The sequence below is a fragment of the Hevea brasiliensis genome, chromosome 14 (genome assembly GCF_030052815.1).
Source record: "Hevea brasiliensis isolate MT/VB/25A 57/8 chromosome 14, ASM3005281v1, whole genome shotgun sequence".
Lineage (NCBI taxonomy): Eukaryota > Viridiplantae > Streptophyta > Magnoliopsida > Malpighiales > Euphorbiaceae > Hevea > Hevea brasiliensis.
Window position 1 is genome coordinate 88,935,766 of NC_079506.1, and position 16,836 is coordinate 88,952,601.

At 34.7% G+C, this 16,836-nt stretch overlaps 2 protein-coding genes across 2 annotated transcripts; both read left to right on the forward strand.

Moving 5' to 3' along the window:
- The first annotated feature begins 735 nt into the window (after nucleotides 1-735).
- LOC110660172 (protein SMAX1-LIKE 7-like) lies at nucleotides 736-10,708 on the forward strand. Its single transcript, XM_058133749.1, has 3 exons — nucleotides 736-2,162; nucleotides 2,961-3,204; nucleotides 9,068-10,708. Exons 1-3 carry the CDS (start codon nucleotides 949-951, stop codon nucleotides 10,673-10,675), a joined length of 3,066 nt encoding a protein of 1,021 aa, XP_057989732.1. The 5' UTR covers nucleotides 736-948; the 3' UTR covers nucleotides 10,676-10,708.
- Nucleotides 10,709-11,547: 839 nt separating this feature from the next.
- On the forward strand, nucleotides 11,548-16,388 carry LOC110660171 (PHD finger protein ALFIN-LIKE 2). Its single transcript, XM_021818362.2, has 5 exons — nucleotides 11,548-11,828; nucleotides 11,915-11,947; nucleotides 12,377-12,599; nucleotides 15,696-15,816; nucleotides 15,887-16,388. Exons 1-5 carry the CDS (start codon nucleotides 11,735-11,737, stop codon nucleotides 16,133-16,135), a joined length of 720 nt encoding a protein of 239 aa, XP_021674054.2. The 5' UTR covers nucleotides 11,548-11,734; the 3' UTR covers nucleotides 16,136-16,388.
- Nucleotides 16,389-16,836: the final 448 nt, after the last annotated feature.

The window sequence follows — 16,836 nt, forward strand, 5'->3', positions numbered from 1 at the left end:
AAGGGAAGAAACTTTTTGATGGAAAGAAATGACCGCAATTGCTTATGAGTTGATTTTGATATTTGTTCGGATTGAAATTAGTGATTTTAGTTCTGTAATTTAATTTTTTAAAAAAATTAATGAATTAAATATTGTTAAATCATTGATTCTGATTTAATTTAATTTAAAGTTTTAAAAAAAGAAATAATCAAAATGAGTCTTAAAATAATTTTGAGTTGATTCAAATCTATAAATCATTAATCAAATTAATTTTAATGTGATTTCAAATCCAACTCAAACCATGATGGTGCCTACACACATCCTTGTCATCCTCTTTCTCCTTCATTCTCTCTGTTTTTTTTTTCCTAGCTTTCACATTCCACTACGATGACGAATAGTATGTGTGCGGTGGTGGGTGCAAAAGCCCTCATTCTCTTCCATGTCTTTTTCAACCTTTACGATTTGAAGCTTCCCTTTCTCCTTCTCTCTTTTTATGGCTCAGTGAATCGGCCTTTGAATTAATTATTCACTTGATCAATTAATTATTTTGCTTTAATATATATTATTACAATAAAAAGACTTGAACTATAAGATTTTCTTAATTTCCATTAAATGCAGGTTCATGAGAAATGCTAAGTAGTTTGCCCTCCACGAGCCCACCTTCGGCCTTCCCCACCACTATACTTCCTCCATACCCATTATCTAATATATAAACCCTTTTTTTTTTTTTTTTCTAAAACTCTCATACCCCAAACAAGTTCTTGATTCTCTCTCTTTCTTGAGCTTTTCTTCTTCTTTCTTTCTCTCTTCTTTTAAAATCTATATTTGTTTTTGTTTTGTTTGTTGAATTAAACAAAGACATTTTTTTTTAATTTATAAACAAAGACATTTAAAATGGAAAAAAAAAACAGAAATAACTAACTTTGTAACGATTTTTTCGTTTAGTTCTCTTTAGTTTGTTCACCGGCGATGCCTACGCCGGTTATTACGGCCAGGCAATTCTTGACACCCGAAGCAGCCCATGCGCTAGATGAAGCTGTGAATGTCGCCCGCCGGAGAGGTCATGGACAAACGACGTCGCTTCATGCTATATCCGCTTTGATCTCTCTGCCTTCTTCCATTTTACGTGACGCTTGTGCCTGTACGAGGAACTCGGCCTACTCGTCTCGCCTTCAATTCAAAGCGCTTGAGCTTTGCCTTAGTGTTTCACTTGACCGAGTTCCGGTGAATCAGCTAAGTGACGAACAGCCGGTGTCGAACTCTCTCATGGCGGCGATAAAACGTTCTCAGGCTAAACAGAGGATTCAGCCGGAGAATTTCCACTTGTATCACCAATTATCGCAGCAGCAATCCTCCGCTTCAATGTCGTGTATAAAAGTGGAGCTCCAGAACCTGATTCTATCAATCCTCGACGACCCAGTTGTGAGTCGGGTTTTCGAAGAAGCGGGCTTTCGGAGTTCCGAAATCAAGCTCGCTGTTGTCCGTCCCCTAACTAACGTTTTCAAATTCTTGCGTTTCGAAGGCCCTCCCATGTTTCTCTGTAACTTGTGTGATAATTCGGATATGGGTCCTGGTAGGAGGGGTTTTAGCTTTCCTTTTTCGGATTCTACCGGGTCTTTCAATGGAGATGAGAACTGTAGGAGGATTGGCGAGGTCCTTGTGAGAAACAAAGGGAGGAATCCCCTACTTGTTGGTATATGTGCTTATGATACACTTGCAAATTTCAGTGAGGTAATGGAGAAAAGAAAAGAGAACATTTTGCCTGTGGAGTCAACTGGATTAACTGTGACTTGCATTCAAAGTGATATTACAAAGTTTATAAGTGAAAATTTCGATAAAGGGTGTGTGGATTTCAGATTTGAGGAAGTGGGTCGATCTGTGGAACAAAATTTGGGACCTGGATTGGTGGTGAATCTGGGGGATTTGAAGGTATTTGTTAATAGCGATGATGGTAATAGTAGTGGTAATGGTTCGAGTGATTCAGTGACCTATGTGGTTGAAAAATTGACAAGGTTGTTGCAACTGAATGGAAGGAAAGTGTGGTTTATAGGAGCAACAGCAAGTTATGAGGGTTATTTGAAGTTTGTTAGTAGATTTCCTTCCATTGAAAAGGACTGGGATTTGCAGCTTTTGCCTATCATTTCTTTCAGAGATTCCATGGCTGAATCTTACCCCAGGTCCAGGTAAACTGGCCTTTCTTGCATTTTAATAGTACTTTTTAAAGTTCTGATATTATATTTATATATGACATGCATGCATGCAACTTTTTTGTTTATGCTTCTGACTTCTGAGAATTTGTTTGTAAGTGCTGGCTGTTTTTGTTTCTGACTGCAGAGAATTTGCTGTTTATTAGGGAACATATTTTGTTTTTCAGTGAATATAAAAGACCTTAATTTGTTTCTAATTTAATAATCATTATATTATAATGATCATAAGTCATTAACCAATTGTGACTTCAGTAGGAATAATCCACCAACCATTCTTTACTCAAATTTAGGAAGATTTTACATTATTTCTTGTTTTAACAATATATGTTGTTGATTTTCTAATAAGGATTTAACTTTTCATAACTAAATATTATTTGTTAAAAGGCATATGTCAAGAGCTTGTGAATTTTGCCAATACAAGTTTAGGATAATATAATAGACTTCAAATTATACTGCCTCAGCCATATCCCTTCTCTTAGTTGCAGTAACATCAAATCAAAATCTTTTCTTTTGAAACGTAAGTTTGGATTAATTTTACTATTAATTTCTTCCTATATTAAATTTTACTTGGTTATGAGTTGCCTTGACCATATCCTTACACTGAATTGTCTGCCTATAAATATAGCATTTCAGCATGAAAAAAAATTATATATAAAATTTTAGCCGAATTCACTATTTAAATCCAATGTCTTCATCTATTCTCTTTGTGAGGTGTTCACTTTAACCTCTTACCACTTTGTGCCTACTTTTCTCACAGTTGTCATGCTATTGCAGCTTGATGGAATCATTTGTTCCATTTGGTGGGTTCTTTTCTACATCTTCAGAGTTGGAAAGCTCCTTAAGCAGCTCTTACCCATGCATGTCCCGCTGTCATATGTGCAATGAGAAGTGTGAACAAGAAGTACTTGCTGTTTCAAAAGGTGGGTTTGTTGCATCAGTAGCAGATCAGTACCAATCCAATTTATCTTCTTGGTTGAAAATGGCTGAACTTGACACAAACAAAGGATTGGATGGGAAGGTGTTTTTGCTTTTAAATATGTCTTCGATAAGTGGAATTTCCCGTTTCTATTAAATAGAAGTGAGTAAAATGCAGACTAAATGTTTAATCGTGATAATAGGCTTAATTTCATTTAGGTTTATCAAATATGATAATCATTAAACTTTAATTTATATCTGCAAACTCAATCAACTTTAATTTTTGTTTCAGTAAAGTTGCTATTGGTTGATTTTGCTAGCATTTCAGCCAGAGTTCTTTTACATGATAACCAAATAAATATTTTGACATTCAACTTTATTTATGTCTGTCTTAGTATTCATAAAATTTTGGTTAAATCTCTGTAAAAATTAAACAATGAAGACCATATCAAAACAAATTTAAAGTGGGTGATTTTGATGATACAAATTGAAATTCAATTATCATGCTGAAATTCTGTGATAAGATTAGGGGTCATGGCTTGTGAATTTGTAACGATCGGGAACCAACCACTAGAGGAATTGTCCGCTTTGGCCATAAGCCTCACGGTTTTGTCCTATAGGTAGAATGGAGAACTTCCCAGGAGGTCACCCATCCTAGGATTTCTCTCAAGCGAGCACGCTTAACCCTGGAGTTCTTCCAACTCTCCAGGCCATTCCACCAAAAGGCGTCTCTAGTGATTAGTTCCCCCATTTTATATATCATTACTTTTTGAACCCAAGACCATCTCCGTGCTTTGCCGATGTGGGATTTGCCTAAGGGACCTAAAACATGTCACACCTTACCCCTCTGTAAGGCATAACATAATCCCGTAGAATACCTAATGAACTCCCGAACTTCACCTACCGATAACTCATTAAGTACCCTATAAGGAATTTTATAACAATTTTCTTACTTTTGACAAGTGGTGAGCATTTTCTAATAAGTACTTAAAACATTTAGTTAAATTAAATCTAGTTGGAAATTTTAGCCCTGCCGAACTTCACCTACCGATAACTCATTAAGTACCCTACAAGGAATTTTATAACAATTTTCTTACTTTTGACAAGTGGTGAGCATTTTCTAATAAGTACTTAAAACATTTAGTTAAATTAAATCTAGTTGGAAATTTTAGCCCATTTTCTTTTTCCGCAAATTTTATAAAAATTTTGACAGAGTTCCCTCTGTATTTTGAGAAAACAGTTCTTCAAATACCTGTAAAAAGCACTTCTAAAAATTTTTCTCAACAACTGCTTCAATTTCATACTCAATCTCAATCAATTTCTCAAATTCACAAGTTCAATAATTCTCAAAATACTGTCAATCAATATCATTCATATTTCATTAGAAACAAAACAATTTAGATACATCATTACAAGAAATTTACATTAAGAAAATCCAAACTAAAATTTATTACAACTTTATACAAACTTTATACAAGCTGCTCAAGACCGATTTTACATGTCCATACAATTACGTGCAATACATACATCAAAATGAATATTTATAGTCAGGGTATAAATTATACCCGATAACTTCTAGCAGGTAGCTCCCTGTCCTCAGCAGCTCAATCTGCTGCTCCTCTAGTCTCTATATCTGCGACAGCATACAAAGCTATCGCTGAGTGGTGAACTCAGTGGTGCACAAACTAATAATTTAAAACTTAATACAATTTATGCTTGACAATTCATAACAAATAGAATTTTAAAATTTCTAAATTCTTCAAAATCCATGACCTTCCGAAATCAATATTTTCATTCATGCAAATTATTCATTCGAATAACATTTTGATCAAATAGTAACTATTTATTTACATTTCTTTTAAATTCCGAAACAATACAAAAATTTTTGAATCACTGACAAATTATTTATTTCAATCACAATTTATCAAATCATGCATAATTTAAAGGGCGTTGCCAACAATACACACAATCGAACCCATGACCCAAAATTTGAATTGATGCCGTGTTGTACACCACGACATTTCACATTCTCCCAATAACCGAGGTTAAAAGGGAGAAACAAAGACTAGCTAGTATATATGAATACTCATTCACATCATTCCCCAACTGGCAAGCCAGAGAGGAAGAAACTCGCCCCATCAAGTGGAGGAGTTATCTCACTAGACAAGCTAATGAGAATTCACAACATATTTTGTCATGTCAACTGTGGTTTCAAATCATATTCAAAACAATTTCTATTTACAAAGCATTTACAAATCAACATATTTAATCATCATAAATTCATGCTCAAGGTTGGCAACACATCAAACTTAAAATTTACAATCCTCAAAACAATGCAATAAATCCTTAAATGCATAAGAAAATTTATATTCAAATTATACAATTTCATTCAATAAGTTAAAATTCTGAACACAACAAAAATCATAAATCATAAAATAAATTTATTTCAAATCAATTTAGAATTGAAAAATAACAAAAGGGTTAGTTGTGCACAAACCTCAAACGAGTCGTCCCTTAGCATCGACTCGGTTCCTCGGGTTCCTTCCCGATATTCTTTTCAACTGAAACACACAATTTTATAATGTTTCAGTACTAGAACTTAACATAAATCCAAAATAAATTTAGCTTCACGATTACTTAGCTCTAACGTGCTAAATTCGACGTTCTTTAAATTTTGTATTTCGGGTTACTATTCACTGCACTATTCAAGTCAAATAGTTGAATTTCTAAGGCTTAATAGGTATGGGAACTCCAACTTCACCCACATACCACATTTTGGTCATTAAACTTGTTTGTTTTGGTCACTTTCTCAAAGCTTAGGTCATTTTGGCAAAATTGCCAATTTTCGGTTTTGGTGCTCCGAAGTTGCACTGCTCCATTGGTCAATCTACTGTTGGAATTTGGAAAAACTTCCTTCATAGAAAATGTTCCTTATTGTCTTAAATGTATTCTCATTTTTGGGTCACCTCAATCGGAGTTTTGTAGCTCAAGTTATAGCCAAAATACAATTACTGTTCACGTGCACTGTTTATGCTGAGATTTTGGTTCTGGCAGATTTTTGGTCCAACTTTGTTCAGTAATTTGATCAAGTTAAGTTCATAATTTGGTCTAACTTTCTTCATATGAAATGTTCTACTATGTCTTAGGTTTCCATCGGTTCAAGAATCACCTAAATCCGAGTTTCCTAGAGAGAGTTATAGCCCTTCAAACATTACTGCTCAAATGGAATTCTGCAGAATCGCAGGTATAGTAACTCAACTTTGCTCAATAATTTGACTAGGTTAATGGCATAATTTGAGGTGGTGTTCTTCATGAAAGTTTTAGGTCTATGTCCTATCTAATTGCAAGTAAAATTTCAGGTCAATTTGACCTGTCTAGCTCGAATTATGACCAAATGAACTGTTCATTTGGTCAGTTTGGTGCAGTGGCAGCCTGCTCTCATTTCACTTTGGTCAATTGTTTCACTAAGTTTTGGTCAGTTTTTGGGCATAGTTACTTAATGAAAATTGTGCCATTTTGTGTCTATTTTCATCCCCAATTGGTGCTATATCAATTGGACTTGTAAAATTTGAGTTTTGGTCCTTCAAAGTTGGCTTGGTCATGCTGCAATTGCCCTACGAATTTGACTTCACTTCCAATAATTCAAACACAACTTTTTTAGTCACAATTGACCATTTTTCAGTTCACAATTGGTTAAAGATGCCATTTACTCATTTCTTGTATTTTTGGTTCACAAACCCTAAGTCCCAAAACCCTAACTCACTAAGTTGTTTCATTTAACCAATTCAATGCCTATATACATGCTTCTTTAACTCTATTAAGCTCATATACACCTTTAAGTCCATCAAATTCATGCACACACATCAAAACCCTAGCTAGATGAGTTTTGCTTTAATCTTCCAACAATTAATTTCTTTTCATTTTAAGCATAATTCTAATTAATTGAACTATAAACACAATTAATTCAACTAGAAATTTTAAGTTTAGCTTACTAACCTTTCTTTTTTTTTTTGTTGAATTTCTCCCTCTTCAAATCTTCTTTCTTTCCTCTTCTTTTTGTTGTCAATATGCTTGTCAAGATCCAAGAACAAGATTTACTTAAAGGAGTTAGGGAGTTTATAAAATAAAAATCAAGCTTTGAAAGCTTGAAATGAGTGTTAGTGGTGGAAAAGAAATGAGAGAATTGAGAGAGAAGAGGGGTGACGGGAAAAGAAGAAAAAGAAGAAGTAAAAAAATGTGTTTTTTTTTTTTTATTTTGGATATTTATCTCTTAGGGAGACCATAATTCTAATTAAATAAATTTTTAATTAAAATACTTATGGCATCATGCATGTGTCACCACATGATGTCATTACCTTTTTAACTTTTTCATTTTTCTTTTTTTTTTTATATTTTTCTATTAATTCTTTAATTTGATTTTCGATTCCGAAATTTTCTTTTCTCTGATTTTATTTGACAGTTAGGTCAGGAGTCAGCTCTCGGGGTCAATTGACCAAATTGCCCTTCGCCGGTTCAACCCGGTTTGCAAATAATTCCATATTTCTTTCGGTTCCCTGACCTAATTATTTGACTGACTTAACAGTTCTTTTTCGTGATTTTCTCTTTTCCACTGTGTCCATAAGGGTCCTAAGGACCGCAGCGTCACTTTTACGGTTCGAAATTTGAGTTTAAAACGACTTCGCAGTCGTTCCCGAGGAGGTCACTCATCATTTGTGACTCTACTCGTTTAACCTCTTATGTTCTGTTTTTTTTATTTATAGTTAACTAATTAAATATTACTAATTATTTATGTTTATGGCTTCTCAAGTTGTCTTAAGTGTGGCCCTAATCCCAATAATTGTCCGGACCGACACCGGTCACCGGAACAGTGAAATCTACCAGGCTATGCAAACGGGGGTGTTACAATTCTTAAAGGTCCCTTAGGCAAATCCCACATCGGCAAAGCACGGAGATGGTCTTGGGTTCAAAAAGTAATGATATATAAAATTGGAGAACTAATCACTAGAGGCGCCTTTTGGTGGAATGGCCTGGAGAGTTGGAAGAACTCCAGGGTTAAGCGTGCTCGCTTGAGAGAAATCCTAGGATGGGTGACCTCCTGGGAAGTTCTCCATTCTACCTATGGGACAAAACCGTGAGGCTTATGGCCAAAGCGGACAATTCCTCTAGTGGTTAGAGCCCGATCATTACAATTGGTATCAGAGCCGCTCGCGTGTCCTCTTGGGCGATGGTGGGGCAAACCTCAGCGAGGACGCTGAGTCCCGAAAGGGGGGGAGAAAGGTCCCTTAGGCAAATCCCACATCGGCAAAGCACGGAGATGGTCTTGGGTTCAAAAAGTAATGATATATAAAATGGGGGAACTAATCACTAGAGGCGCCTTTTGGTGGAATGGCCTGGAGAGTTGGAAGAACTCCAGGGTTAAGCGTGCTCGCTTGAGAGAAATCCTAGGATAGGTGACCTCCTGGGAAGTTCTCCATTCTACCTATGGGACAAAACCGTGAGGCTTATGGCCAAAGCGGACAATTCCTCTAATGGTTGGAGCCCGATCATTACAGAATTTGTTGTTCTTATTGAACCTCTGCAATTGGGATATATCACAGCATATTTGTCTAACCTGAGTCGCACTGCTCCTCTCTGAACATAGAATTCATGAACCTACAACCACAACTATATGTTTAACAGGTTTACAACCACATCTATATGTTTAACAGGTCTTATCTGGCAATTTGTATGCCTAACAACCATTTTGGAAGCCATAAACTTACTTAGCTCTATGCTTTTGGTCTAAATTCTATGTTCCATCATATTGTAATGCTTTACACAAGAACCAAGTATTTGTTCATAGGAGAAATTGATGATCGAATTCTGTCAACAGAATAGGTTTATGACACATTTGGTTTACCATAGTAAAATTATAAAGAATCTTTTCCACGTCCATGTAAAAACTAGTTGTTTTCTCTTCAGTGCAGACAAGAGATGGAGTGGTATTGAGTGTCAATACTGCAGGCCTGCAAAAAAAATGGGATAGCATATGCTGGCGTCTTAATCACACCCAATCAGCTGGGTCAAACACTCACCCTTCTCATTTTCCAACTGTTGCTGGCTTTCAGCTTGTTGAAGGCAAAAAGGAAGTTGCTGAAAAGTGTAGCAGCAACAGTACGATTGCACCACCAAATGAAAGTAGGTGCACGAATGTCCCCATTGATCTGCAGAAGATTTCAAGAAAGCAATTAGGTGTTCCTTTGTCTGTAGTTTCTGAGCTGAACGCTGAGAGTGTCCTATCCAAACAATGGAAAAAACCTTCAAAAGAAGATTTTGAGTCAGGTGGTCTTACATCTCCTTGGAGTTTTTCCAATTCAAGCATGGCTGATGGCAGTCGAGCATCTCCTTCATTTGTGACTTCTGTAACGACTCATTTGGGCTTGAGAATAAGCCCTGTTTCTACCAGCAATGAGCTGAAGAAACCTGTAAACAAAAATCACACAGAGCTTCCACTGGAGTTAACAGGTTCCCTTATGACGAACATTGATGTTGGCAATGGGAGCATCTCTGACTATCTGGCTGAATCATCATCCCCATCTTCTTCTCTTGATTTTGGCGGGCAGTTTGATCCTGGTAGTTTCAAGTTGCTTTTCAGAGCTCTAACTGAGAAAGTTAGCTGGCAAGATGAAGCTTTACATGTTATCAGCGAAACAATTGCCTGTTGCAGGACAAGATATGAAAGAAGCCAAGGAACAACTCTGAGACAGGATATATGGTTCAATTTCCACGGACCCGATAGCTGTGGTAAGAAGAAAATTGCTGTTGCTTTGGCCGAGATAATATATAGAAGCAAGGAAAACTTAATATCTGCAGATTTAAGTTTCCTTGATGGGTGGATTCACATTCACAACCAAGAAGTGCAAGGATATGATGTAACGTTTAGGGGGAAGACTGTAATTGATTATGTTGCTGGAGAGCTGCGCAAGAAGCCCTTATCTGTTGTCTTTCTTGAAAATGTAGATAAGGCTGATGTGCGGGCTCAGAATTGCTTATCCCATGCTATTCGGACTGGTAAATTTTCAGATTCGTATGGAAGAGAAGTTGGAATAAACAGTGCAATATTCGTGACGACTTCAACATTTACAGATGATAAATTTCTCTCTTCCAGGAAGGATTTCTCTGCCTATTCTGAGGAAAGAATATTGAGAGTACAGGGCCAGCCAATGCAGATGTTAATTGAACAAGCTTCTGCCGATAACATGGGACAAATTTTGAATCTTTCAATCACAAAGAGAAAAGCCATATCTAGTACAATCCTTGTGAATAAAAGGATGATAATTAGTAAGAATCAAAATCCAGGGCAGCATGAAATTTCGGAAGTTGTTAAACAGACTCCTAGGAATCTAGATTTGAACCTTCCTGCGAAAGAGAATGACGAGCAAGGCACTGATGATGGAAATTCTAATAATGACTCTATGTCAGGTAACTCCAAGGCTTGGTTGCAAGATTTCTTTGATCAGGTGGACAGAATAGTGGTTTTCAAGCCTTTTGATTTTGATGCTTTTGCGGAGAGACTATTTGACAGAGATCAATGAGAGTTTCCACAATATCCCTAAGTTAAAATGTAATATTATTTTTATTAATTGATTTAAAATATAGTATTAAAATATAACTAACATAATATATAATTTATCTTGCAACATTATATTTTAATATATATATATATATATATATATATATATATATATATAATGATGTGAAATAAGTGGTTTAATATTATAAAAAAATATAAATTTAGTTTTTGTAAGAATTTTTTACTAAGTAAATAAGTATTTAATATAGTTAATTATTTTTTTGGGAAGTTAGTGATTAAAAAAATAACTATTACACGTGGTTACTTAATTTTGTAAGTTTTTTTATAAAAATTATTGAATTTTAATTACTGAATTTTAATTTGATTTTACAAAAGTCATCATAATGAGAAATTGAAGATTTTTATATTAACCTATTGAGTTATTAATTATTTTATAAATAAAATTGATAAATTAGTGATAAAAAAATTAAAATAATTTAAAATAATTTATAAAAATAATATTAAAATATTTATAATTCTTAAATAGTAATTTAAATTTGATATTAAACAGAGATAAATAATGCAACAGAATATATACATTTGATTTCAACAAATTTTAGATTAAAGTTTAATCATTATTATTATTATTGTTATTATTATTATTAAATAAATTTAATAAAAAAATAAAATCAAAGAGCCCAAAAGCTCAAACAAAGCCCAAAGTAAAAAACGAAGGCCGTCGTGGGCAGGTCCTTTAAACCGATTAGTTTGGTTTTTACCGAATAGGTTACGGTCCGATCGATTCCGTACCCGACAGTGGACATAACTGGGAAGTGGGCAGGTCTGCAAAGTGTAAACCACGTGCGGACTACAGTAGCATAGGCCAACAAATCTCCCTCCTGTCGAGACAGAGCACCCCTTCTCCTCCCCTCTCTTCTCTCTTCTCTCTCACTGAGTCTTGTATTAATAGATTTCTGCATAGCTTCCTTTTTCTCCTATTATCCTCTGAAATCCCAAACTGTAATTTATCTGATCTGCTACTTTTTTCTATAATTGCATTTGCACTAGTTTATGCATGTAAATGGCTTCAATCTCTTCTAGTCCTCGTACTGTAGAGGAGATCTTCAAAGACTATAGCGCTCGCCGCACCGGCCTCGTTCGTGCTCTTACTTACGGTATCTAAAACCCTAATTTTTCATCTCTGTGTATACTTGTGTGTAGGTTTTTTTTTTTTAAATTTATTGTGGTTTTTGTTAATCAGATGTGGATGAATTCTACTCTCAATGCGATCCAGGTCAGTTTCTCGTCATTTTTTTTCTTTGAAAGAATTTTTGTGGTGTGTGTTTGCTGAGAATTTTTTTTTTTTTTGGTTTGGCGTGCTTTTATGAAACATTCTTCTGGATGAAGTTAAAATGACTATAATTGTAATCAGTGTCAAGGAAGTGAACTTTGTTTTGGGTTCCATGATTTGTGATTATCATGTCTCACTTTTAGGCTGCATCTGTAGATGGATATATCTTTCTCTGAGAGGGGATGATTTTGTAATTGATTAAATGCTAAATGAATTTTTTATATCGGACAGTGGAGATTAAGACCAAATGGAGCATTGCTGTTTCTTCTCTGTTTAACTGGTTGTGGGTCTTTTGATTTTCAATTGTTATTTATTAGAATTACTCTCATTTTTTTTATTATCTATTTATAAGAATTCTCCGTAACCTTTCAGAAAAGGAGAATTTGTGTTTGTATGGACACCCAAATGAGTCGTGGGAGGTGACTCTGCCAGCAGAGGAAGTTCCACCAGAGCTCCCAGAGCCAGCATTGGGTGTCAATTTTGCAAGAGATGGGATGCACCGCAAAGATTGGCTTTCACTTGTTGCAGTGCATAGTGACTGTTGGTTGCTTTCTGTGGCATTCTACTTTGGTGCTCGACTTAATCGCAATGAAAGGTATATTTCCGTTCACATTCAGACTGGTTTGCAAATTGGAGTGTACTTTGCAGTACCTGCCAGTACCTAGCACAACAAACTAACAACTGTTTGGTTTTGTACTCAGCAACCTGGTCTAGGTTTGCCTCAAAGGCTATGCTTATGAACTCTATATTGTGATGTTAATGTGAAGCATTAAACTTTTCCTGCAAGCTTCATAGGTGTTTCTTAAAATGTGAAGGTTATCGTTGTTTGAACATTTTCATTAGAAATAGTGTAGAACAGAAGTTTAAAACTTAATATGTATGGGAATTTAACAAGGATTGTTGCAGGGGAAGGATGTAAAGGCAAAAATATAATTTGAGACATAGAATGGCTAAAAAAAACATTTTATTCCACTAAATGAACATCCTATTGGTTCTTTTCAATGAATTCAAGAAAACTGCACAACATTGTTTAAAATGATATTTCAAATTCAAGATATTAATATCTTTTACCATATCATGCATAAAAAATTATATTGTTATGTATTTGGAACTTGCACTTCTCATCTTTCTTTAACATTATTGCTTAATATATTGGTACTTAAAGGTGCTACTATGATTTTAATAAGTGCTGATTTAACAATTTTATTGTCATTTTTTTAAAAAGGAAGCAATTCATTGTATGCTAATAGAGATTCTTAAACTTGGAAATGGATTTTTGGACATATAAAGAACAGGTAATAATACTATATAGTTCATGGGCATTGTTACAATGGTTGATTAAAGAGTGTTGTACGTTGTGCATTGAAAAGAATTTGAATTTCTCTGCTAAAACATGATAGAAGTACTATTTTTCTGTTGGAAATTCATTTGGGACATAATGGATCATGAACAGTTCTCTCTCCCATTCTTAGATCATGTCAAGACAATGCAAGCAGGTGCTGCATCAGCTATTTGACTTTTATTTAGGGAAGTTCCACCATAGGTCTTTCATTATATCTCATGCTAATTTTTTTTTTTTTTTTTCATAAAAATCATATACAAGAAAACCAGCAAAACTTACAGAAGGCAAAACAATAAAAAAAGAACTCTTTTATGACACTTTTTTCTTTCTTATTCATGTTATTTTGCTTGAGTCATTCAATATATAGTAAATATACGGATAACTTGTAGAGTGTGTGGCCAAATCTGGTTCATGTTCATCATTTCTCCGAATAGGCATACTGCCATAGGGCTGAATGGTGGACTTTGTTTGTTAAATTTTCTTGCTTCTTGAAAGACATAATACTGAAGTGATCCTTATGTAGGTTTAGAGGTAACAAACCATAAAATTGCTTGGGTTGACATTGGCTTTTGCAGGTAGAAACAAACCTAGGTGGTGTTGCGTTGGGTTTACTTTGCAGTAGCAGTTTTGAAATTAGATTCTAGTTGTATGTTGGTCTAGTGTATGACATTATGTGTCATGTGATTATAACTCTATTAGTCAAAGCAAGTTGATATTAACATATGCTAAATATTTGATTCATGTGAATAAATTATTCTTGCTTATTTTAATTGCTTAAATTCCTTGCCTGTTCTAGGCTGAAGAGTTGTTCCATAGTTTGGTTGCTTAAATTTGTTGTCATATCCATGGCATCAACCTGCTCTAGTTCTAAGGCTTATTTGTTTCTATACGAATTCTTGAATTGAAGTGCACTTAATTAAGGATTATATCATGTGATCTTTCTCTAGCTTAAGTCAGGGAACTGTGGATGTGAGGCCATACATCACACCACCAATTTTTAGTTTTATTACTTGTGTATTCTCTCCCTTTCATGTGGGATTTTTCTATCACACTTATACATAATATATTAGGAACTTGTTCTTAGTTATTTGAGAAGAAAACCATGGAGTCTGCGGCTTCATGGTTTGATCTCTGGGATTGGAGCCAGTGGCTGAGCCAATATTAAGAGCACATGTGCAGTGCATATAGTACTGTCATTTACTTTTAGGTATCTAGCTATTATATCAATTATATTCTGATCCCTGAAAAGGAATCCCCATATTATGGCTACAAATTTAAGTTGAACTGGTGATACTTTTGAGATTCTGTTATTGTTAATCCTTTATGAATTGTTGATGATGTAAATTCTCATTGCAACTCGGAGGCCTTATAGTTGGATTTAGCATTTCTGCAGTGATAGGGAAAGAGCAGGTTGTCTTTAGTCCTACTTAGGTTACTTCTATTCTCTCTTACCTTAAAATAATTGTCAGGTCAGATACTTGGACATGGGTAGGGCCATAGTACATTCTGAAACTTCAAAGTTCAAATCGGTGAAAAAAATCTATGAAATGTTAAAAGGAAAAATTGAAGTCCTGCTCCCAGACACGTGTACTTATCCCAGAGTCCACTGAAGGTCCTACTAATCAGCCCAAGCTGGGGCTGTGGTCTTTTAAGTTTGTCTTGAACAAATCTTGCTTGGACTTTGGGGTTGGGTTGTATCTTGTCTTCTTATGCTTTCTATATTGTGTGTGTGTGTGTGTGTGTGTGTGTGTGTGTACTGTTTAGAGTGTGTGTTTCATATGGTAGGTGTATCACTTGATCAAGATCAACATAGTAATCCAATTCAATCCCAGTACTATCTACAACTGTATCTTGAGTTGTGATATTCATGCCTATCTGAACTTTACTGGACGAAGTTTAGCCAATACCGAGATTGAGATTCTGTTGTCTAAGATCTGAAACCTCTCTAGGATGTAATACAATCTCAAGTGCATAGTTCAAACTGAACTTAAAGACTATGTTTCCAGATATATTCATTTTATTGAGGACATAATCTACTGCTTTTTAAATAATTTTCCATACCTTGCTGATCATGTCTACTTAATAAAATTTTCTTTATAACTTGCTAGATTTTTAATTTTGGGTGCTGGACAGTGGACGCTGAGGATCCTCTATTGGTGCTGATATTTTCCCCTTCACAGGGTTGAATGCTTTTTTTTTTTAAAAAACATTTTAATAGATGCCTTGTCATTTCAAGGAGTGACATAATCTGCTCTCATTGTTCGCAGGCATGTGCACCTGTATGTTGTTTGTTTTCGATGTAATATCTTATTAGGCCATAATTTAAAGGGTGTGCTTTTCACTTCACAGGAAGCGCCTGTTTAGCCTGATAAATGATCTGCCTACCCTATTTGAAGTTGTCACTGAAAGGAAGCCAGTAAAAGACAAACCCAGCATGGACAGTGGAAGCAAATCCAGGAACGGCACAAAGGTGAAAAGTTCTCTCTCCAGTGGACATACATGTAACTAAATTTTGATGTATGACCTATCTTTCATTGCAGAGATCAAATGATGGACAAGTAAGAAATACCAAGTTACTTGATGAAAGCCATGCAGAAGATGAAGATGAGCATGGTGAGACCCTCTGTGGTAGCTGTGGAGGGACTTACAGTGCTGATGAATTTTGGATTGGTTGTGACATATGCGAGCGATGGTACCATGGAAAATGTGTGAAGATAACACCAGCCAAGGCTGAAATGATCAAGCAGTACATATGCCCATCTTGCAGCACCAAGAAGCGAAGGCAGTAACAACTAACGACCAACGACCAAAGAAAACTGCTTCAGGAGGTGGTTAACCTCACTGTTTTGCACACAGATGTTATCGAGTTAAATCACAGATAGTTAAATCCTTCGTTGTTTCCTTGTTTCTTTTTTCTTCTGAGGATAAAAGGGTGTCTGGTCTTCTTGGTATCATAGTTTTTGATCAAAGATGTTACTTAGTGCCCTTCAAACTTCATGGTCTTTACACTTCAATGGCACATCTTAGCTGGTTATTACGGTATCATGCTAAATAGGGCTGTGCACTGTTCTCGGAATGTTGAACCGAACTGAAGAACTATATGGTTCTTTAAACCAATAAGAACCGTAGCTAATTAAATTTATTTTGATATTTTAATTCAGTTTTGATTTTTTATTAAAAAGTGAACTGAAATAGTATTGAATTAAAAATTTACATGTACTTTTTTTTTTATGTTAAATGTATTATATGTTTATATATAATTATGAATTAAATATAATTTAATATTATATTTTATTTTTATATATTTTTTTAATAATTTTAATTATAAATATATTAAATAATTTTATAATTTTTAATTATAAGTGTACTATTTATAAGTGTATTATTATGCTATATATGTTTAATTTATGATTATATTTATGTCTTATATTTAAAGATTACATAATTAATATATAGTAAAAAACTTTATTATATGATATACTTGCATTAT